Raw genomic sequence first — 22,854 nt, forward strand, 5'->3', positions numbered from 1 at the left:
AGGCTCCTGATGCTTTTTTAGGCCTAAACGCCTGTTGTTGGCTGTGAAGTCTTCGGGGTAATCTCGGGTCGCATCTTCACGAGCAGGAGGTGGATTTTAAACGAAAGGCAGCGCAGCAGCTGAGCTGGTGCTGTACCCACTGCCGAGCCCGTCGGCGCTGTGCAAGGCCCATTTCAGCCGCAAAATCTGTGGGCAAATACGGAGCCGCTTCCATCTGAGACGGGGGAAAAACGCGACGCGCGCTTTCAGCCCTTCTGTTGGCTCCACGTATCGCGCGGCGCTATGCGTGCAGTCCCTACGCGTGCCGCCGCCGACGCTGCCCCCGAAGCCCGGCCTGCTTCCCAACGCGCCGTTGCCGGGCTGGGGCCACGGCCCGCCCTGCAGCCACCGCGTCCCCGGATACCGACGGCCGCCCCGGCGACGGCCGCGTCCCCAACGGTGAGGGGCGGCGGGTGCGGGGTCGGGGGCGGCGGAGGGGGAGAGACGGGGAGTTGGGCTGCGCGTCTGACGGGCCGTGGGCGGGGCAGCCCGCTGCTTTCCGTGCCAACCTGCGCGCCTTCCCCCCGCCCCGGTTCCTAAAGAGCTTTCCCGCTCCTGAGGCCCCTCCCGGCGGCGGGCCTCACCTCTGCTGGTGTCACACAGGCCCGTGTCGCGGCCCTCGGCACCGGTTGGGTCGTGGTGGCTACGCGAGCCGTATTCCCGAATGTCCGCCTGGCCTCATTCTGCCTGATATCCAGTTACAGCCAAATGCCATTATATTTGGAGCTAAGTAGATTCCTCGTCTGACGTGCATTATTTTTTTTTCCCTTTACTTAAGGCCCATTGCGGAGACTCTTGAGGAGCTGCAGTATGCTGCCCTAATGGATCCTTAGCATCAGCCCTTCTGTGCGAGTGCCCGGGAGCGCTGCCAGGCCGTGCTGCTGGGCGTGGGGCTGCCGGCCGTGTCTCCTCTCACCCGCACACGGTGAGCACAGCACAGGGGCAGGGAGAGCCGCCGGCACGTCCAGGGTGCTGCAGCAACGTCCTGAGAGAGCTTCATCCTGTTCTGAGCTGTGCTGGGAATGCCGCTTCAGCCGGGGGCGTAACCGTACTCAGGGTGAACCAAAAAAGCAGATGGCCATTCCCAGAGCAAAGCAGGTGCAGCCGGAAGGTTGGTTTGCTGTTTAAATGCATGCTCACCATCTTCCAGCCCTTTTCTGACCACAGAAAAGCCATCAGAAGCCCCGTTTAGCTGTGACTGGCCTGGGGGACGGAGTGACACAGATGCTTTTTGATAGAGGGTGAAGGGCTGAGCAAGGAGAAAGCATTTTCCCCAGTCACCTCACCTCTGTCAGTGCCACCTCGCTGCCGTCCGGCTGTGCTGTGCCCTTCTGCAAAAGCCCAGCAAGCACCAGGAGCTCAGTTTTCAGCAGGGTTGTGCAGTCAGTTCTCCCCTCTTTCCTCTCAACAGCAGAGGCAGCAAGCTGGCAAAGCCCGCTGCAAAGCTTTCAGGGAAAGAGATCATGCCGGCTGAGGCAGCACAAGCTGGGATTGTGCACAAGCAGAGAAGGGATTGAAGGGCTGTAGGGCTGAGGAATGCTGTAGGGCACGGTGCTGAGGGGCGCTTGGCTTCTACTCATGACATCTTCCTTTTGACTCTGCCCTTTGCCGTGAGCCATGCTCTGGGTCTTATAGGAAGCCGCCCTCACTTCTGATGCTGCCAGCCCATGTCCTGCCTGATGCTGCTTTTAGGTGCCTCTAACCCATATGGCCCAGTAAGGATCAGCATGGCTCTGCACACCCTGACGTAGGGTCAACAAGGCTGGGCACTTCTGCTGGAGCCAGGATTCAAGAGGCAGGCTCATTGCTCGTACCCATCAGGGCTTCCAGACTATCGCTGCACACGTGGATGTAACAGCTGAGGTTACAGCTCCTGAGGTTGGGGTGGGAAGCAGCAAATGGGAAGGTTTAGTCTGGGAAAGCTCTGCACGGCTAATAGGACCGAGCATCCTGCCTTCTGCTCCAGGCTGGTTCTTTTAGCTCTTATCTGCTGATGCTCAGGGTGGGTCTGGACAGGTCTGAACCGTCTCATCAGTTAATGGATGTTTGGAAGGAGTTCAGCAGGAGAGTAATTGAGCGAAGTATTAAAAAGTGCATGCACTTATAGTAAGCATCTGTCTGTAAATACAGGCAAACTGGATCAGACCAGGAGATGATGTGGCCTGGTATCCCCTTCTGGCAGTGACTATAAGCAGGTGGAAAACCACAAGTATGTGTTCCTTTCTTCCAGTACTCTCCCCGCCTCCAACCATCTTCTTCAGCTCAGACTGAGCCAGGTGTGGCTTCTGAGCACTGACTCTTTCACACAGGGTTTCTTTTCCTTGAACTTCTCCTGCAGCCTCTGCAGACTGTCAGCACCTGCAGCATCCTGCGGCAAGGCAAGGCATTCCCCAGTGAAGAACCCCCTTTTCCCTTTGGTTTAAGCCCATCCCGACAGCTTTGCCTATTTCTTTTCTGGAACAGACAGCGAGCAATCAATTCTTGTCCATCCTCTTCAACAGCACTTGAATTAATACCGCCTTATTATCTGTTTATCCCATGTGCTATCTAAAGACCTCTTTGTGCAAGGCGCTGCATAAAGATAAGGCTCAACAACACTTGCTTTGTTGCGGTGCTCTGGGTGCAAGCAGAGCAGCAGAAGGACTGGCTGAGACTGTGTGATGAAATAGCATGAGCCGAGCACCCGTCTGGCCAGCCTCCATCTAAGGCTGCCTTTTTCTTGATCAGGCAGCCCGGCTGGAAAGCGCAGTGGTGTTTTCCTGATCCCGATCCATTCTCCTCGTGCTTCTACCGAAGGAGCAGCGGGCCCTGAGCAGGATGCAGCAGGCGGTGGGGGATGGGGGCAGAGCTGTCCCCTCGCTGCGTGCTTCCCAAAGCAGGCTCATGGCTGACTCGTTCTGCGTGCACCGCATCATCGAGGATCCCGAGTGGTGCCTCATCGCCGTCCCCCCCCTCACCGAGCTGTGCCTGCAGCACATCGTCCAGAATTTCACAAGTAAGCGTGGGGAGGAGTGCTGGGTTTTGGGGGAGCGGAGGGGCAGCGAGGCAGGCGGAGGCAGCTGGAAGGCGCGGTGCGGTACCCAGCCCTGCCAATGGAGCAGATGGGGAAAACTGTCTCCTCAGGCAGCTAGTTAGACGAACTGCTTGGTTGCTAAGTATGTACTTGTACGCTACAGGGGTGGCTTTCGTCTTCTGGGCTGCTATCCAGGACGTGACTCTACCCTAACCTTGTCCTGTGGCTTCTTCTTCCTGCTGGACTCAGCTTGGCTGCGAGCAGAGCTCTGAAGTCTCTGGTTCCCACTCCTGGGTTGCGCATTACAGCAGCACGCAAGGATGCAGCCCCATTTCTGCAACTCATAAAAGGATGCAGAAATACTCCCATCTCAAATACATGTTGTGCTCACAGCCTCAGGCTTCCTCCACAGCCCTTGGTGGGGATGTGACAAGTTCTGTCCTCAGGCAGCGAATGTGCTTTTGAAGCAGGTGGGTGGATGAAGCATAGTAAAGTGTAAAAAGCGCATCTCATCTGGAACTGACTGGGAGAGGGGAAAGAAAGGGACAGCCCATTACTCAGTGGAGCAGCAGCAAATATCAAAGACAGGTCTAAGGATGTGTCCATGCTGGGGCTGTAACTACACACACATACATACAGAAAGAGTCATTTTCTGCCATCTTAGCGCCCTGCGCCATCTGACAGATACTGAGAGGTGAATCAGTGTCAGCAGGGGGCCTGGGCAGAACTGTAGGGCCACCCCTGATTCCTGCAGCCCAGACCAACCTCTCCTCCTCTCCGTTCTCCCCAGACAACCCTGTTTTAGATCGTCTTCCGCCTGAGGACCAAAGGAAGGTGCTGGCCAGGCTTCCCACAGGCCTTCCGCTCACTGTCACCGCCAACCTAATAAGTGATGAGGGCTACTGGAAGAGGTGCTGCACCGAGCGCTGGCAAGTGTGTGACATCTCCAACCACGGAGGCAGCTGGAAGCGGATGTTCCTTGAACGTCACCTGGAGAACATCCTGAAATGCTTTGTCCCCAACACCACGGACCCCGACCGGGTTCTGGAGCTCATCCCGCTCTGCAGAGACTATGTGCGGAAACTGGAGGTTGATCAGTTCCTGCCACCCGTGAAGGAGGATGAAAAGGAGGAGACGGATGACCTTTCCGATTCAGGGAGTGATTTGGGGTTTGGCGAGGTCTACATTCATCACTATGACCTGGGAGCCCTCGTTCCTGCTCTCCCTCTCCTTGAAGAGCTTCATCTTACTTACGGCGTGAAGGACTGTGGCATGAACTTTGAGTGGAACCTCTTTAACTTCACCTACCAGGACTGTTGCAACCTGGCTGCTGCCGTGAAGATGTGTCACAACTTGAAGGTAACGTATCCCAAAATGAACCTTTCTTCTTCAGCTCAGTCTTGAAATTGCCTAGAGGAAGAAACCCAGGGGCCCGTTTTGCTTGCTGTCAGCACCCTTCCCTTTGTAAAGGGAGGTGAATCCTATCTCTGCTGATCCGTGGGCTTGAAGGGTTGTGCAAAGCCCGGCCCAAAGCACTGGCTGTTTTATTCTCCTTTACCCTCACAGGTTTTCAAGCTGACACGCAGCAACGTGGATGATGACAGGACCAGACTGCTGGTCCGCAGCTTGCTGGATCACCCCTCCTTGGTGGAGCTGGACTTATCCCACAACCTCATCGGGGACAAGGGGGCACAAGCTGTCAGCAAGCTCCTCAACCACAGCAAGTTAGAAATCCTCCATCTGTGTAACAACCAGATCCGTGATGAGGGTGCCCAGGCTCTGGCCCAAGCGCTGGCAAAGAACTGCACCCTGACCTCCCTGAATCTGCGCCTCAACCACGTGGAGGACAAGGGTGGGGAGGCGATGGGCTGTGCGCTGCTGACCAACACCACCCTGAAGTCCCTCCACCTGGGAGGCAACAGGCTTGCAGAGCCGACAGCTGTGCTTTTCTCCCAGGTCCTCACTCAGAACTCCACCCTGACTTGTATCAACTTCTCATGCAATCCCATCGGGCCGGTAAGAGAAACACCTCCTCCCTGCAGCTTGGCATCCTGCATGGATGCGTGGTTTGATGTCTGGACGTGGTCCTGGGCAAGCTCATGGGGCCCCTGCTTAAGCAGAGGGTTGGACCAGGTGACCTGCAGAGGTCCCTGCTGACCTCACCCATCCTGAGATTCTATTGCAAAGCAAATGCTGAGCCTGATCTGCCTCCAAGCCATGGGGCAAATGCATCCCTTGCTATCTGCAGTCTTGCTGTGATAACAGTCAGCTGCAAGCAGTGAATAGACAACAGTAGACAGTAGGATGGAGGTCTTCCATGGTGACACACATTTGGATCACTCACATGTATCTGACGGGGCTCTCAGGCAGGAGCTGGCTTTGGCTTCTGGGCACAGAGGGGCTTTCCCCACAGGAGACTGAAATCCAGGCCGTGTGCTTGGGAAAATCACAGTGTGTTTACCCGTGTGGGAGTAGATGGAAACGATAGGCGGCACGAGTATGAGCGCCTCGTTGGTATCCTCTGTACTTTGAATCTGCTGTGCCCTCTGGCATGCAGCAGAGCACAGTCTCACCCTTCCCAGAATCTCTCCTGTCCATTACACACTCAGAGGAGATTGTCAGAAAACTGACTCTGTTGTTGAGCCCCTTTAATTCACTCCACAGCTCTGGAGCAGTGCAGTAGCTCTGAAGTGTCACATCTGGATGCTTATAGGTGGCTCCCGAGCCATAGGCTCACATATTGCAGGCAGAGGAGCTGCTGCAGATCCTACTGTATCCCTAAGAGCTGCAGTGTGCACCGTGCCCACAAACCAGACCATTTCTCTTCTGCTGATGAACTTCAGAAATCTGAACCTGGACTAAAGCTAAATTCAATCATGCTGGCTCTCAAACTTTCTGTGCTGCTTCAATCTTTCTCACTGTCACCATAAAGAGACAGCAAGACCAGCTGTCCCCGCTGGCAGGAATATCGGCATCATTATGTTTGACAATGGCTTTAAAAGGGTTTGATGGCAGAAAACCTATTGTGAGATCTCATTTTTTTGGTTCTGGACGTGGAAAACTGCTTGAGTGTAAGGATATAAAGGGACATGGGATGGAAAGGATTAGAGGGTTTTTGCTTAGTAAATAACAATCTTTGTGGTTGGCATTTTCCATCTGATGAGCTTTTTCAGAACCCACTTGTGAAGTGTTTTTATCTTTATATATAGGGAAATAGAAATCTCTGCTAGGAATGCATCAAATTCTGACCTTCCTTTCAGAAGAGGCTTCTCTCCTTTCTCACATTCTGTCCTTTCTAGCAAAATGTCTGACAGTCAGCCTGCTGGGGGGAGGACTGCCTGCATGGGGGAGATGGGGTCAGGGCGTGTGTTGGCACCTGAAAGAGAAGAGCTGTAGGAAAAGATGTCAGATTGCTGCATCCCTGAAGACAGTGCTTCAGGCAAGGGAAGGAAATGCAAGGTGTGCTACCTCCCTAAAGCTGTCTACATTGGAACAGGTTGGAACAGGCTGCCCGGTGAGGTTGTGGGTGCCCCATCCCTGGAGGCACTCAAGGCCAGATTGGATGGGGCCTCGGGTGGGTGGCAGCCCTGCCCACAGCAGGGATTGGAACTGGATAGGCTTCAAAGTCCCTTCCAGCTCAAGCCATTTTATGATTTTATGATTCTGTGTTGCGTTGTCTGGCCCAGGCAGCATTAATTGTGTGAGATGTTCCCCCACAAAAGCCAGCCCTGCCCAGGAAATGGCACCCAAGGGAGATGAGGAGCAGTGCACCTCATCCCACTATCGCCTTTCCCCACCCAGCAGGGTGCTGGAGGCTGAGGGACAGGGCAGTGCAGACTCCTCTCAGGTTATCCTCCCTGTCCATGCCATTACCCAGCCTGAGCTTGAGGACTCCTGACACGATACCCAGAGGGAGTCATTAGCATGTGTCATATCACTGTGTGCTGCATAAGGCTACACTCCTCCCACGTCCCTCTCTAGTGAGCTACGTATCAGGCTTGGGAGAAGCCTTAGGCACTTGTGGCACTGTCTCACGGGCTCTTTCTCACCTGCTGCAGGATGGTGGGAAGCAGCTGCTCGAAGGGCTCAGGTGTAACCAGACCATGACAGAGTTTGACCTCCGCCTGGCAGAGGTGGGCGAGGAGAGCGAGTACCTCATCAGCCAGATGCTGTGGGCCAACAGGGATGCTGCCCGCCTGCAGCCTGTGCTGCAGCAGCCTGCTGAGCCTCTCTGACCAGACAGCTGCAGCAAGCAAGTAGCTGAAGGTATCACTGACTGCTCACGTAGTGTCTGGGATAACCAACCTAGCCCTGCATGTGTGGTGGCAGGAGGCTTCCAGCACCCCAGTCCAACCCCTGCCCTCAGGGCAACACAAGAGCTCAGGTCCCTCCCAGCTCTGTGCGGCCCCCACACCCACAGACCCACTGCTGACAGCCGCTTCCATGAGTCATCTGAAACCTTTATTACACCGATTTGGTTTACAATCTTTGTACTTTGATATTTCCAACAAAAAAGGCAACATTGTGATATACTGTTTGTACATATATAGAGAGACGGACAGAGCTAGATCATATTGACATAGTTGAAAAGTAAAAACTGTTCCAGTGCTCACAAAATGATTTGTTCACCACGTACCCGCTTGTGCCTTGCTCTGCCTGACAGACACAGGCCACCCTCTTGATGCCATCCGTGGCCATACAGATCAGATAGGATTGAGTGCGAGGCTGCCCCCGGTACCAGCAGCCACACAGAGGGGCCCTGTGGGTCACCCCAGAGCCCCTGCAGAGCATTGTAGTGCTTTCTGACCCGTTCGTGAATGCTTCAGAGGCTCCTTCTGCAAGAAAATACAGCCAGGGGCAGCTGCTGCCAAACCTTCCCACCTGGGCTCCTCCAATGACTTGTTTGCCATCCTCGAAACCGAGGTATTGAATAGATTTGTTTCATTTGCATTTACAAAATACTTCCACTGAATGACACACCTGAATGAGATGAGAACTCGTGCTCAGAAACAGCAGGAAAGACCCAGGTCAGCTTGAGGCTGAAGGAGCGGCTCCAGCAGTGCGGGTGGGCTGGGGGCTTAATGGGAGTGTCAGGTCCTGGGAAAGCCTGCGGGGAGCTCCAGGTACAGGGCCATGCTGGACAGCCAGCTGTGCAATGAAGGCTGATGCCAGGAGGGCAGGGATGGGATGGCACACACCGGCCAGCACAGCCACTGAGGACCAGGGGTGGAAAGAAAAAGGCTTGTGAGAAATGCATCACCTGAAAAAAACATTGAATTGCTTTCCAGGATTCTCTCTGCTCTTTTTGCTGCACGCAGCCAAGACTACCAGCACCACCTAACCACCATCCCAAGCATGCTCCTGGGCTGTGTGCCTCCTGTGAACTGCTTGGACACCACAAGAGACCAGCAGCCTATTACCGCCAGTGTGCGAGGCTTCAAACCGTGGATGAATTGGTAACAATTAAAGCCCCAACAGCTGATAGCACCAGCAGTTTCTCCAAGTGTGATGCTGACATTGCCGGCGGGTCACCCGTCACCTTCAGGCTGGGTTACAGGCGCAAGCAGCACCAGCTGCAGGCACCCATGCAGGCTGGGAGCATCCCCCTGTCCATGGGGCATGTGTGGGTCTGCGCCAGACTGATGGGGGGATGGGAGGAGGAGGCAGGGGAATGATGGAGGTGCTGGGGGTTGGCTGGCAGTCATGGCAGATGGCAAGCCGCGCTTCATGCAGGCAGGGCGAGGAGCTGGTGGCGGCTTCCTGAGCCTCCTGGCTTCCGCTCACAGCAACGGAGGCACCGGTTTGCAAGGTGTCGTGCTGGCATATGTTGCCAACGGGATGGCAGGTTGTTTTCAGGCACCAGCTGGGCGTGGAAGAGCAGGAGGATGAGCGGGGATTGGTACTGCACTCAGCATCCCTTTGCTTCAGGCAGGGCTGGATTTGTCCGTGTTGAACTCCATCCCTGCCTGGCACCTACCTGCTGGCCATAAGCACAGCCAGCTGAGTGGTATTTAGCCACAGGGGAGGGAGAAGCGGGCTGTGCGTGGCCTACGGAATGGCGTAGTAGAGCCGGCTGTGTCTCCTGACAGAGGGGACACAGCCCAGTCCCTCTTCTGGTGGCAGTGGAGAGGGCTGAGGCCTGAGCTGGTGTGTCTGGGCAGATGGAAGCAGCCAGGACTGAGCCAGGCTTCGCATCAGCCTCCCTGGGCAGAGGGGACAGCTGAGATGTGAAGCGCTTCCTCCCTGCAAGCTGTGCCCGAAATAGCCAGCCCTGTCAGATCCCCATCCCTGGCCATGATGGATTAGCCTCTCCCAGGCACAAGGCAATTTATTCATTAGTGACATTTACACCTTGTGGCTGCATTATCCATTGCGGTTTGGTGACACGTGCTCTGGCTGTCAGTGCTGGACCCGGAGGCAGCAGTGTTGCTCTGACGATGCAGCGAGGCCCTGCCTGGGCACCTCAGCTGGGAAAAGCCTCCTCCATCCAACGTGTCTTCAGGCAGGAAGGGCCTGCCCTGAAAGTCCACTCTGCCTCAGGTCTTCTCCATCCTTGACCCAAACCACAGCTGCTGCAGTATAGCAGCCTCCCGCCCTGCCTTGCCTCACATCTCCCACAGAAATCCCCACATCTGCAAAGCCTCTGACGGCTGCTCTCGGCCAGCCCCCGTGAGCAAAGGGCATGCAAGTGGTGCTCAGCGAGCAGTGCTTGGAGGCAGTGCAGCCAGACTGGTGGGTTGCCCCACCAATACGCTTGAGGTCACTATGAGTCCACCGACATTTCCCAGGAGAGGACTGGAATGGTGTGAGCTCATGGCTCAGAAGGAGCTGATGGAAGAGGGGTGATTTGGGAGCTCGGAGGAATGCTAAGTTTTGCATTGGATTTGAGGAGGGTGAGAAGAGATGGAGAGCGTTGGCCAGGGAGCAGATCCAACAGCTCTCTCTTCTCAGCCAGCCAGCAAGGGATTAGCTTCATCTCAAACACAGCTTGTTCCATGCTCTTATCCCTGCTCCCTGCCAGTCACTGCAGCAAATGTGACACTTAGCACCATCTTCCTGCAAAAACCATGTCAGGAGTTTCCTCTCACAGATCACTGAGCAATGCCCTGCCACGCTGCAACCCACTTGCTACAGGAACGAAGGGGACACATCAGACCAAAGCCACCAACACATCCAGACTTACCCTTGGAGGTACACCCAAACAACAGCCAACCACTTCTTGTGCTGAGCCAGAGGGATGCCTGCTTTCAACTGACACCCTCTCTGTGTGTGCTCTGGAGATGTGCACAGACTTAGGAGTGGTCTTCCAGACCTTTTCACCCTGACAGGTTCGTGGGCTACCACCCAAAGTCTGAATTCATGGCATGCCAGCTGACAGCGCTGCTAATGGATATTTGGATGGCAGGACTGATATAAAATACTAAGTCATCTCAACACATTCTAGCTAGGCTTTTTTCTTTCACTAATGTCAGTAGCTAAGATTGCAGAAGCAGCTTGCATTGATGGAGAGTGAAAGAACCTCATGTCTGTGTGTGAAGTTACTTTGCTCTATGAAGTCCACTACATTATAACCACAGCAGGCGATACATCCACTCCCAAAGTTCGAAGGATTGGAGAGGCTTCAGGGTGGGCACCGATTTCTCATGAGCTTCATTTCCCTGGAAGTCTGAGGCTTATGAAAACCAACCAAACCAAAGGCCCCAACAAAGACAGTCTCCACTGGAAGGAGGGGAGGAATAAAAGTCAGTTAGCTTTCCAGCAGCATCTGTGCTTATTCTCAGTGCTGGACGGCCATGCTGCATACTGTCACGGGCTCTTCAAAACTCAGCAGTTCCTGGAAGTGTTGCATAGGTTGATGGTTGATCTGATAGTAGAGCCTGGCTGTGGGCTGCAGGAAGAGGAGTTTGCTGAACTCCACAAGGAAACTGTCCTTCCCCAGTTGAGACAGGTGGCGTGAGGAGGGAAGGAAGAACTGGGAGGCCATGAGTCTCGCAGGTTCAATTCTGTCCTTGGAACTTCGTTTCCCCTTGCATGTAGAAAGGCTGCAGTCCTGTGGGAGAAGGCTCCTCTCCCAGCACAGCGAAGGTCAATTTGCTCATTAGCTGGCTTTTGAGGGAGTAAACAAGATCACAACCACGAGTGTAATGTTTCCCTTCATGGAGCAGCTGTGATGGAGGCAGCAAAGCAGAACAATTCAACCCATTGCTTGAAAAGACTGTAGAAATTCAACATTCATTCATGTTGGCCAAGTCCCAGTGTGAGCTCTATGCACCAAAGCAACTCTGCAACAGATCGGTTTGTCTGGATTCAAGGACAGATCACTCTGAAGAGTTGCTAAGCCACGCTCACACTGGCATAGCACCACGGGCTTCAAGAAAGTTACACTAGGAATGAACGCAGCCTATTTATGTCTATCTGAGATGCGACTAAACGCCTTTCTCATTTTTCCAGAATGCCCATGGAAACAAGAACCCTGAGTGGGCTCAGCCCTACGTCTCTAATGAGCTCCCAGGCCCTATGATACAGCCTTCGGTCCCCAGGTACACCTGGCTCAATGGAAATTATAGGCCCACATGCAATGCAGGAGGCAATGTTACCAAACAGAGCTAACGCCTAAACCATAACACATTTCTGTGACAATACGGATCCAGATCATTCTCACAGAGACCCATCTTCACATTCACACAGACCTCATTGTAACCACTGCACATACATGAAACGTGGTTAGAAGCCCATACCACAAGTTGAGAATTACAGTTCTTTGGTAGCTCGACTTCTCAGTGATATTGCCATGTCTCAGAAATGCACCCTACAGATGCTGCAGCAGATTAGGAGCACACTGCAGCAAGGTTCTGCCCTGCTGGAAGTAAGGCAGCATCCTGGTGAAATTAGACAGCAGCACCGAAGCCATAATCAGAAAGGCTGGAAGGAAAGCTTAAAAGGTATTATTCTTTCCACAAGCTAATTGGCAGGCAATGATTTACTGCCATCACATGCTACCTAACTTTCTTAAATTTCCTCTTACTAAACCTCATCCTGTAGTATCCTCCACACAGGCATCCACAAACAGCATTGGAGCCTCTCAAGCATGAGTGGAGAAAGACAACAAGGAGGGCAGGGGTGTGCTGGGCGCTATCTGAGTCATTTCTAGTGTGTGCTGAAAGACAGATAAATGGGTGGTGATGTGCCTTAGAGGTCAGCTAACCCAGAGCCCCTCGCACGCTCATTCTCTCTTTCTTTCGTTCATGAAAGCTGGAGAGCTTCTGGCAGCTACACTGGCAGCAAAAAGAAACACCAAACAGTGCAAATACATTTTCCAGCCTTGTGACAGGGTAGAAGAGCACTCTTCTAGGGAAACGTCAGCGATGGGAAGTGCCAGGACAAGGAGCTGGCAGCGCTCCCACCTCCTCTGTCCTGGTGTGAGAGGAAAACTGCTGGCAAGTGCAACCTGAGTCTGATTCCTGGCCCATGGAAAGCTGCAGGGGGTCAATGGCATATTGAAAACATCAAAGCTTTCTAGAGTGTGGGGCAGTCTGCTCCTGGAGAAACCTCACGAAGAAGCCCAAAGAGAGCCAGGGACCAGCAGAACTCTAAAGGACAGGGCACAGTCCCTCTTTGGAGGACTTTCTGTGCCCTAGGGAACTAAAATGCCTGCCAAACCTTGGCTGAATCCATCTGTCCAAGACACCTTGGAGGCTAGAGATACTGCAGCCTGATTTAAGCAATGTGTAGGAGATTTCAAAGAGATTATGTTGGAAGGGACACAGATTCCTCACTAGAGATCCAGTGCAGCTCCACTGATTGAATGTCTCCTGATTCACCAGGACATAAAAACCCATACACACCATGAAGACTCTCAGCACTGGCCTGGGCTTGCATTATGCCCTTGAAGAAAGAAGCACAAGCACCTAGAGAGCCAAGGGCAATCAATGAGCATGGAAACCCCAGGGCAGCCAGTGGGGCTATATCCACTTCCACCCAGTCTGAATTTGTGCCAGTAATACCAGGAACAAAAAGCAGAGGAGGATGTGCCCATACCAGAGAGCCTGTGCTTCCAGGTTCTCATAGAGGCCCTCTTATTTCAGACATCCATGTCTGGTAGTTAAAATAAGGGTAGGTTACAGAGGCATAACAGAGTAAGATTTTAAGGGATTTTCTGTTCAAACCACTGTTGTTTGGAGCCTAGCCCTTGAGACCCAGGAGGACAAACTGACTTGAAGTGCAAGAGATACTGTCCAGGGCACGCAGGCACAAACAGCAGAAGGAACTGCTCTGGGGCAAAGCCTTACGGATCCCAAGGATGTGACCTCTCAAGGCTTGTCTGTGTATCCTACAGAGATGTGACGCTTGTTAGAGAAGGATCCTGCAATAGGTCTAATTTCAAACCTAATTCACTGGAGACGATTCCCTAACATGGGCTGATCTGGTGGAACAAGGTATCTGCACCCAAGACCTGTAGGCAAAGCAATGCAGCATGACTGCAAAAACAGACCTTTTGTTAATGCCTCGCTGGTTTACTACTACACCTTGCACTTCTGACAGTGCGAATGTCTGAATGACCACGAGCTAATGGACTTGCTCTTGCGACCCACAACATGTTGCTCTTGGCCACCACCTGCTCTGGTGGATGAGGGAAGCGTGGTGAACCTGAGGAGCAGGGCCGTCTTTGCTCCCCACGTCCCCAGCCTGGGGTTCCCAATGCTCCAGTGTGTTTTTGCATATCTCCCTCCCCTGCCCCTTAGTGCTCCCTGCCAAAACCATGATGCCAGAAGACTGCAGCTTGGTATGCAGCCAGAAACCAGCCTGATTCTGTGCAAAATTCCCTCCTGCAGACATGCACCACCCTGCTGGTCTACTATCAATAGCTGAACTGCAGCTGAACCGACCAGGGCCTTCCTCGATGCTTGTCTGAAACTACTGGGGTAGGAAAGGACCTCCACCAATGGACACGCCAACTCGACATCCACACGCTGCTGTCCCAGTGCCATCCCTTCCCCTTCCCCAGCTCACCAGAGACCTCTCGCTCTCCTTCCAGCTGAGCCCTCCTCCAGTCAGCAGATCAGCGTTGCCGCACTCCGTTCCACCTGGAGGCACCCAGGACTGCCTGTCCGCGGCCATCCCAAACAGACAGTCCTATACCCAGGGGACGCGGACCCTCAGAGTGCCAAAGCTTCCTAAGGAGCTGTGCCTGGGGTCCTCCAGAGGTGATGCCTTTCCCAGTGAGAGCATGTAACAGTCGGAGCACGGTCTAAAAAATAAACGGGGAGGGTGGGATACAGCCAGGGGGGGCAGGGGAAGCTGGATTTGTGATGCTCAGCCTTCTCTCTAAGCTGTCGGTCAGTGCCAGTGCCTGGGTGCCCTGGGCCTTCAGACACGGGTGGGCAATGCTGCTGCCTCCACCCCGCCAGGGTCTGGCTGCAGCAGAGTTAGGAGGGCGGTGAGGTGCAGCAGGGTCTGTCTGCTGGTTGCTGCTTCCTCCGAGCACATGCCAGCCTGGGGATGGAGCACCCACTGCAGCACCCCCTCCCTGCACCAAGCCTGTCTTTTCCTTCCCCGCTCTGGATCTTGATGCTGTGAATTAGGGCTTTAGGATGATTTTTTTGTTTTTTTTGCATGTGGTGGTTGATCTAGAGTTCTGTGCCGGGTCGGGGGAGTGCCATCACTCCCTCCAGGAGGTCAGAGCCACTGCTCCGTCCCACCTCATCCTCCTGGGCCACCTCCCTCCCCAGTGCTCCTCTCTCAAACCCCGCACTGGCTCGGGCCAGGCCATCGGCAATGAGATCCCACTGCCCTCCACCTTCACAGTGAGGTCTCCACGCAGGACCCGTTGCGGTGGAGGTGACGGTGGTCGTGGTTCAGGCAGCCTTCGTTGCGGTGCACAATGAGGATGGGGAAGTAGAGGGCGTCCTGATAAGGAGGGGGGTCTTCCTCCTCCACCGTCACTTGGCTGGAGAGGCGGGTCTGCTCCGTGGGGCAGCTCTGCTCATTCAGGCTCCCACTCCGGCTCTGCCAGAGGCAGCTGCGCCGCGAGCCGTACAGGCGGCCCAGCGAGAAGCGGCTGCTGCTGAAGGGAATGCGGGGGCTGCCGTTGCAGATGCTCAGGGCGCTGCGGGAGAAGATGGAAGAGCTGCTTATAGTCCTGTGGCACCGCTCGCAGTTCTGCCGGTAGCCTCCATAGCGGCACGCGGAGTAGCTGGTGCAGCCGGACAGCCCCACCAAGTCCATCAGGACGGCTTCCGAGTAGCTGGGCACCAGCTGCTGGTTGGATCGGATGTGCCACTCCAGCTCGGTGCTGTCCACCGTGTTGACGCGGGGCATCCTCCGGCAGAAGGAGCGCTCCTCAGCCGGTGTCACCGCCACGTAGTCAAACCCAAAGAGTTTCTCCACGTGGTAATGGACGTAGGACGTGCGGTACTCGTTTAGCACCCGCAGGGGCCAGGATAGGGTCAGCAGAGCAGCCACCCAGAAAACATAGTGGGATACGTACCAAGGCAGGTTGTCTGGGTCGGAAAAGGCCACCATGTATTCCTTGAAGTCCACGTTTTTGAGGTGCATCCCCTCCCTGGCCTCCATGTAGTCATCCAGGCCCTCGTTCTCGGTGAAGAAGCGGGCCCGCTGGGTCAGGTAGGAGTTCTCCGACTCCACGTTGGCAAAGCTGAAACACTTGGTGAAGCGGAGCCGTGTGGCTGGGTAGCTCTCCAAGTCAATGAGGTCCTTGGAGATGTCCTTAACTCCACAGTTGGAATAATCAAACTCGGCCTCTGCCACATGGGTGTTGACCCGCTCGTGATACACTTGGGTGGTGGTGTAGGCATCCCCATTACGATAGCGGGTCACCTGTCGGGTCCTCCGGACATAGTGGTAGCTGATGGCCTTCCACCAGATGCACGGGGTCGCCTGCTGCATCCGCTGCACTCGCTCATGCACGCTTTCCACATCCACTTTGTACTGCAGCTCGTTGCGGGTGTAGCAGTGCCAGCACTCCACCAAGTATACCACGTAGAGCATCACCAGGAAGGCCAGAGGGATGTATACGTAGCCATTGGAACACGGGCTGTCGTGGTACATCATGGACTTGCCCTTGTAGGCGCTGTCAAAGGTCAGCCGAGTCACCTTGGTGACGTGGCACCACGTCATGGCTCCCATGCAGCCGTACATCAGCAGCGACAGCAGCAGGCATTTCCAGTGGGACTCTCGGCACAGCGACTTGCTGAGAGACTGCTTCACTGGCCGCTGCTGCTCCAGAGGGCCGGGACAAGGGGAGAGAGAACAAGAGGAGAGGTGAGTAGGCTGGAGGGACAAGAGGAAGGCAAGCAGGCAGCACGCAGCAGGATGCCGGGGGGAACGGATGTCAAGCACAGCAAGATGGAAGCTCGTGGATCTCCCCTGCATGCCTCAGCTTCCTGCGCCAGTCCCACCAATGCAGCCAGCTCCAATGATGGCTCCCCTCCTCCAAACACCACAATGAAACTCATCCCACTATGTCTGTGTCCCCTTGCACACAAGTACCCTTTTTCCAATCACTACTCATAGTTCAAGTTGCTCCTACTAGGACAGTACAAGTGGTCTGGAGTTGGTCATAGATCTTCACTACACCACTTAGCAGCCCAGAGGCTCCAAAGTGCTTCAGAGGTGCTTTGTAAACAACACAAACAGGAAAGTGCTCTTCCACAACTGAAGTGCAGCCACCTCTGGATGGAGAGAAGGCAGCATTGAATAACATCCTAAAAGGTGCTCAGACTGGAAGTGAAGAACACCCCACAGACCTGCAACAGCTGGGATAAGGTGTGGCTGGCAGCAAATGTAATTGCGTGCACTGGGTTTTGAGTGAGAAGGCCCATCTTTATGGACAAACTGTTCTCAGGTCTACAGCGATGATTAAAGGACAGGATTTCAGCAATAGCACTTCTTAAAGTGATTGCACCGGTACATTCACTAGAACCATCGCAAAGACCTGTGAAATCCCCCCACTTAAGGAAACCTCTGACACATTCTCCAGTACCCTGAAGTCTTGAATATTGATCCATCACGTATTGCTTGTTTGGTCAATGAGACTGACATTATCAAACCCAAAGGAATGACATGTAAAGAACTGATTTACTTTCTTATACAAAAGACTTTGTCCAGCACAGATGTCATCCAACACAGCAATCCCCACAGGTATGTCCCAAAAGAGGTGGCAAGAAGCCCAGCCTTGGGCACATGCCACAGATGTCACTAAGCAGCTTTCAGCTTTGCCCTCCATCTCCAACCGCATGCAGCATGGATTGCTTCAGGCACTCTTCTCTCTGTATGCCTTACCCATGCCTTGAGCCCAGCTCTCCTCTGGATATCAGTGCCTAAAGACATCAGAGCCATGCTGCCCTTCCCTGAGCTCACCTGCACCTTTGCAGGGGCTAAAGCCAGCTGTAACGTCACCACTCCTGGCAACGATCCTCAAGCCTGGCACCATCCCTTCTCTGTTCCTGGGTGTGCCAGCAGGCTCACTGCGGAGCCAGGGCAGGACTGAGGAAATGTGGAACCCCTGCAGACTACGACTTCACAGTCCAGGCACTGTCGTCCTGCTTCCCAGGCCACTGGATGCCAGGAGCCTGTCACTGAGGATCCCAAAGAACTCAGTGGATTCGCACTGCCAGGAAGGAGGACACTTTCACTCCTGGCATGAAAAAGAACATTTTAGGAAGAAGCAGGGATCACAAAGCATTGGCAGGCCTGGAGAAAGATCTGGGCCTCTCCTTTCCTCCGCAAAGTCCCCCTTGCTCTCCTTGAAGAGCTCTCAGCCCTTACCTTCGTCCCCTAGAGCCCTACAGGCCAATCTTCCCTCCCTTGTAGGACCACAGCCACAGTGATCAGCAGGGCTGGCTCCAGCCCAACTCCAGCAGAGGCTTCTCTCCTGGAGGCAGCATGCGGCCTCCTGTCTGCAATGAGTGGAGCAGGCAGCCATGCATCAAAGGGATGCTGGCACCAGGAAGAGAACAATGGCACTTCCCTCTGGGGGTCCCAACCACTGGTGGCACTGAGACCTCACTCTGTGGCAACCTGCTGAGAGCAGGAGCTGGTGACAGGGACACAGAGCTGAGGAAGGCATGCAGATAGTGCTGCTCTGCACGCAGCAGTGAGAGCTGCAGGTAGCTCTGCCTGGGAGAACAGGCACCCTATACTCTTCTCCGTGCTACCCCCAACTGCAGCAGCATCACATGGGAAAAGATGCAAACTGCAGGAAGAGAACAGGGAGCAGGGAGATGAAGCAGAGACACCTTGCAGGAGCTGCCTGAGCTGTGCCCTGCTTTCTCAAGCCTTCACTGCAGTCACAAGGGTCTCGGCCCTGACACAGCACAGCTCTCCTGCACTGTGCCACCACTCTGGCAGCTGAAGATTTCCTCTGCCCCTGCTGCTTTCTGCCTTGCAAGCCGTCCCCAGCAGCAGCTGGTGCAGGGCTGGCTGCTGGTCCTGCTCAGCAGAAGGGCGATGTGGCCGGAGCCTTGCAGAGCTCCAGGCAGAGCGTGCTGCAGGTAGGGACCCAGGGCATGGCACAGGGAGGATGATGCAGCCACGGCTCGCTTCCAGGAACTGTGTTAGCAGGGCTCTAGTCCACACAGTACTCTCCTCCTAAGACTACGCAGCATTCAGACACTGCAGCGCTTTTACAGGGTCACGCTAACCCCTGCTGTATGCTGTTTACATTCCCATTTTGTTCTAGGCTTTTGAGGTAAAACACATACACATCAGTGGCACCGGTGGGGCTTCTGAAAGCCGATCGAGTGCCAATAAGGGGATACAACCACAGCAGAGCTGGAGGAGGAGCCAGCTGCAGAGCCTAATCCTGGTAGGAAATGCAGCATCCCTGCTCTTCTCTGGGGCTGCACAGGGCTTACAGGAGCACACAGCCAGCTCCAAGGCTTCCCCACAGAAGCTGCTGAATAAGGTCACCTCCTTGAGCTCTCACCCAGCCTTGCAGAAGCCCAGAGCAGCAAATGAACACGAAGATGAGAAAGCTGGGGACAGGGAAATCCTTTCTGTCCCAGAATGGTGTCACTCAGAGGAGCGCAGGCTGTGACATAAATGCCAGAGTCGCCTGCTTGCTGCAGTCCGGTGGGAAGAGGTGAAGGCCTACCCTGCTCTGCTGCATGCAGGCTGTTCCTCTGTCACCAGGAGCTACCCCCACTGCTCACACCTGAACTGGACAGGTGAGCAAATCTGCTATGCAGGTGCACCCCAACACCTCTGCTGGATAGAGAATGGAGTCAGCCCTGGCTGAGCCAACACCTCTGTGTGACCCCAACCAACCTCTCGCCTTCTCCTGTTCCACTGCACAACCTCCCCAATGCCTGCGAGCCACCTTTCTCTATGCATGTGTGTAAAGTGCATTTGGGAAGGGCAAGGGGCAGGTGGATCCCACGGGCTGCCTGCTGGGCCTCACACACAGCCTTCTGACATCACCCTGAGGTGAAAGGAGATGGATCCCCACGCCTGCAGCTGCTGCTGCTCAGGGGAGGACAGGAAAGGATGGTGGGATGACTTATGAGCAGCCACGAATGAAACTGAAATGTCCACAATGCACAGAGCAGAGGCAGCATCCAAGAGGGGCCCGTTGCTGAGCTGAGCTCTTTTGAGCACTTGCTGATACCTTAAATGGTTATCAGCATTTGGGAATCCTTTAATGTCCCTCGAAGGGACAACCCTGCCCAGAAACCTGATGGCTAAGCAGAAGTCCCTTTGTTGCCTTTACCTCTGTGGCCCTGCAGCTCTGTTGAGCACTGAACACCAGAAGTGCTGCAGGACCCTGTCACTTCTAAGACCTGCCACCATCCTCCTGTGCTCTGTGCAGACAATGGCCACTGCTGCTCAGGAGGGTCCCAACTGGGACCAAATGACACCTTACAATCACAGCTCAGGAACCACTTCCCTGGAAGCAGCAGCTGGTTCGGCCCAGGCTGGCAGTGCTGCCAACTGCAGAGGAAAAGGAAAAGCAAAGTATCTAGGAGGCAGGGAACCCTGCCAGCAGTCAGCTCCTGCGACAGGCCCGAGGTCTCCATTTTACACTTGGAAGAGAACTGGTTCCGTCCATCGCGTTCCACCTCAGCATCAGGACAAGGGAATTTTTTAGGTTGTCCTCAGGCTGAAGAGCCTGTGTCTTGACATTTCATAACCTGCTGGGTGGAAATGTGTTGCTGAGAGAGATTCAGCCCGGCACTGCTAAGTGTAGGTGTATGCCTGTGATGCCAACAGGAAGCAGGTGCTTGGATGGAACAGCAGCTCCTCTACAGCCAGCTCTGGCTCACTGCGTGCCTTGCTGGGATGAGCCAAAGGGCACCTGGAGACTTAAGGGGCTCCTAGGTACAGTGACCTGAGACACAGAGATAAGGCACCTTCAGACAGGACGGACCCCATTTCCCCTTTTCCAGACCCCAGACATCCCCGTAAGGAGAAGATGCAGCCTTCCTTTCTCCATGGCAGCTCCATGGCAGTCCATGACAGCTGCTGACTGAGGGAAGCGAGCCCTTAGCCCCATGCGTGCAGGTCACGGACAGCAGCCCTTCTGTCTGCTCCCACAGAGCGCAGTGATACTGACAACGTGACTGGCAGCCACTGCAGAGCCAACACAGTCCGGTCCATCTTAATGACTCTTAATAACATCTCATGACTCTGTGAGGCAGGGGATGCCAGAGGCCAGAGGTGCTCACCCATGCTGCACTTGTGTCGTCCAATCCAGCTCTTGCAGTGGCACTTCTTGGAAGGCACCACGCTCCCTTGGACGTAGCCCTGACTCTTAACACCGGCAGGGCACAGGTGGCAAGAGACCGTGTCCAGGAGTGATATGTGCACGTATTTGCCCTACAGAAGCACCTCGCTGCTCGGGCTCTGTCTGGAGTCCCGGGGCTCAGGGGTTGTTGGACAGCAGCAGGAAACGGGAGCAGAGGAAGAGCCTCAGAGTGCACTCTGTGTGCACAGCTCCCCAGACCTTGAACTTCAGCTTTCCTCTCCCACAATTATTTATATCTAAATACACGGCTGTATATATATGACAACTCCACACGCACGTATGTTCTCCCCAAGCCGAGGAGGCAGAGAACACGGGACTATGCAGCACCACCAACCGCAGCTCCCCGGCAGCGGCGGACGGCGATGCGCAGCCCCGCGCACCCCCACCGCGCTGCCCTTCGCCGCCTCCCGCAGGTGAGGAGCGCTCCGCTCTCCCTGCGCTGCTGCTGCTCTCCAGGGACCGCGGTGGCCCCTTATCCCCGCGGGAAGCCCGATCCGGGGGTGGGACAAAGGGATTCACCCCGCTGCCGGCCGCGTCTTCCCTCTCATCCCCCAAGGCAGGGGCGAGGAAGAGGGAGACTCATTTTCCCAGGCACGGCCACCTCTTCCCACTGCAGCAAGCCAAAGCCCCGCGCTCTCCTTTTGTGACGGTCCCCATTCCTCCCCCCATCCCCGGCATTCACAACCAGGCTCCGTTCCCGTCTCCTGCGCTCCTTCCAGCTGCGGCGGGGCCGGGCCGGAGCGAGCGGGTGGGGGGGCACCCCGGGGCAGCGGGGCCGCGGCAGGGGAGGGGAGGGGGCTCCGGGGGTCCGTACCTGTGCGGGCACGGCGCGGCGCGGCTAGCGGCGGGGCGGTCAGCGAGCGCGCCATGCAAAGCCGGCCCCATGCAGATGGGTAGGGTGGTTGGGGGCACCTCACCTCCTCTCGGACCCCCTCCGCCTCCTCCGGCGGCACCGACGTGCTGCTGCCTCCCTCGCTGGCCGCGGCCGCCGAGGCCGGGGGGGACATGGCGGCGGCGGGGGCTCCCCGCTGGCGTCGCCTCCGGCTCCGGCCCGCAGCCGCATTATCCCGCCCGCCGCCGGGCGCTGCCTCCCCGGACCCCGGGCGGGCGGCGGGGCGGGCGGCGCGGCGGCATAGCCCCACCGCGGCACGGCCCCAGCCGCGGCACGGCGGCAGCGCTCGCCGCCCGCCGGCCCCCGGCCCCGCCGCAGCGCAGCGAAGGGCGGGCGGAGCCGCGGTGGGAGGGACGCCGTGGAGGGGGACGGGGACAGAGATGGAGGGGGGGCGGGGGGGAGCGGCGGGTCACCTTGAGGAGGGGACGCGGGGACCGCCGCTCGGCCGCCCCGAGCCCCTAGGCAGCGGAGCCGGACGGGAGAGCCCCGCCGCCCGCCCCGCCGAGGGCCCCCGCTCCCGGTTGGGGACGGCGACGTCGGGAGCTCTGGCCGCGTTTTGCCCGTTCCTGGGGATAACTCGGCCGGGGGCTGTCATGTGGCCAGATGGCGCTGCTGGTGCCGCCTAACAGATCCAGCCTCGGGACGGGGGGCCTGAGGGACACAGCAGCATCCTCAGGGGATGCACGCAGCACAGGAAGGGCCCAGATCCACATACCGCAGGTACAGACCTGCTTCCGTGCCAGCCTTGGGAAATATGCGTGTGGCTTTTCACAGAATCACAGAATCACGAAGGTTGGAAAAGACCTCTAAGATGATCTGGTCCAACCACCAACGCGTCCCCACCATGCCCACTGACCGCGTCCCTCAGTGCCACATCGATGCATTTCTTGAACACCTCCAGGGACGGTGATTCCATAACCCGGATTTCCCCACGTAAGCTACAGAATTTGCTGGAAATTGCTTCACTTTTTGCAAGCTCTGAGGCTCAGCCTTAGGGCTGGGATGCGTGTTTGCTCTGCCGCCTGGGACAAGAAAGGAAACATCTGTAGGCCTCATGGTCTCACTCGAGAAGACACACCTGGGAGAACTGCAGCCACTGCTTCCCATGGGGACAGGTGTGGCGGCGGGGTGATGCTAAGGAGCTGC

At 55.8% G+C, this 22,854-nt stretch overlaps 2 protein-coding genes across 10 annotated transcripts; one reads left to right on the forward strand and one right to left on the reverse strand.

The window, feature by feature from the left end:
* The first annotated feature begins 309 nt into the window (after positions 1-309).
* Positions 310-8,542, forward strand: TCTE1 (t-complex-associated-testis-expressed 1). 7 transcript variants are annotated; one of them, XM_040697819.2, is made up of 8 exons: positions 310-438; positions 818-964; positions 2,170-2,248; positions 2,767-3,034; positions 3,843-4,411; positions 4,619-5,068; positions 7,111-7,318; positions 8,341-8,542. In XM_040697819.2, the coding sequence occupies exons 4-7, from the start codon at positions 2,857-2,859 to the stop codon at positions 7,285-7,287; spliced, it is 1,374 nt and encodes a 457-aa protein (XP_040553753.1). In that variant the 5' UTR covers positions 310-438; positions 818-964; positions 2,170-2,248; positions 2,767-2,856; the 3' UTR covers positions 7,288-7,318; positions 8,341-8,542. The 7 variants fall into 7 exon arrangements, with proteins under 7 accessions (XP_040553753.1, XP_040553751.1, XP_040553750.1 ...); XM_040697817.2 differs by lacking the exon at positions 2,170-2,248 and having other exon boundaries at positions 818-1,150; XM_040697816.2 differs by having other exon boundaries at positions 2,170-3,034.
* Positions 7,492-21,902, reverse strand: TMEM151B (transmembrane protein 151B). 3 transcript variants are annotated; one of them, XR_005858494.2, is made up of 3 exons: positions 21,734-21,902; positions 14,063-16,288; positions 7,492-11,217 (listed from the first exon to the last, which is right to left on the reverse strand). XR_005858494.2 is itself a non-coding variant. In XM_025148870.3 (2 exons), exons 1-2 carry the CDS (start codon positions 21,821-21,823, stop codon positions 14,852-14,854), a joined length of 1,527 nt encoding a protein of 508 aa, XP_025004638.1. In that variant the 5' UTR covers positions 21,824-21,902; the 3' UTR covers positions 7,492-14,851. The 3 variants fall into 3 exon arrangements, 1 of the variants encoding a protein (XP_025004638.1); XR_005858493.2 differs by having other exon boundaries at positions 7,492-11,334; XM_025148870.3 differs by having other exon boundaries at positions 7,492-16,288.
* Positions 21,903-22,854: the final 952 nt, after the last annotated feature.

The sequence above is a fragment of the Gallus gallus genome, chromosome 3, assembly GCF_016699485.2.
Source record: "Gallus gallus isolate bGalGal1 chromosome 3, bGalGal1.mat.broiler.GRCg7b, whole genome shotgun sequence".
NCBI lineage: Eukaryota > Metazoa > Chordata > Aves > Galliformes > Phasianidae > Gallus > Gallus gallus.

Bases quoted from the DNA above. Each gene is read 5' to 3' on its own strand.
- TCTE1 (XM_004935389.5), top strand. From the start codon at position 2,857: ATGCAGCAGGCGGTGGGGGATGGGGGCAGAGCTGTCCCCTCGCTGCGT. The intron at 3,035-3,842 runs GTAAGCGTGGGG...CGTTCTCCCCAG, and splicing joins CATCGTCCAGAATTTCACAA to ACAACCCTGTTTTAGATCGT. The intron at 5,069-7,110 runs GTAAGAGAAACA...CACCTGCTGCAG, and splicing joins CATGCAATCCCATCGGGCCG to GATGGTGGGAAGCAGCTGCT.
- TMEM151B (XM_025148870.3), bottom strand. From the start codon at position 21,823: ATGTCCCCCCCGGCCTCGGCGGCCGCGGCCAGCGAGGGAGGCAGCAGC. The intron at 16,289-21,733 runs GTGAGGTGCCCC...CCTCTGGAGCAG, and splicing joins CGGAGGGGGTCCGAGAGGAG to CAGCGGCCAGTGAAGCAGTC.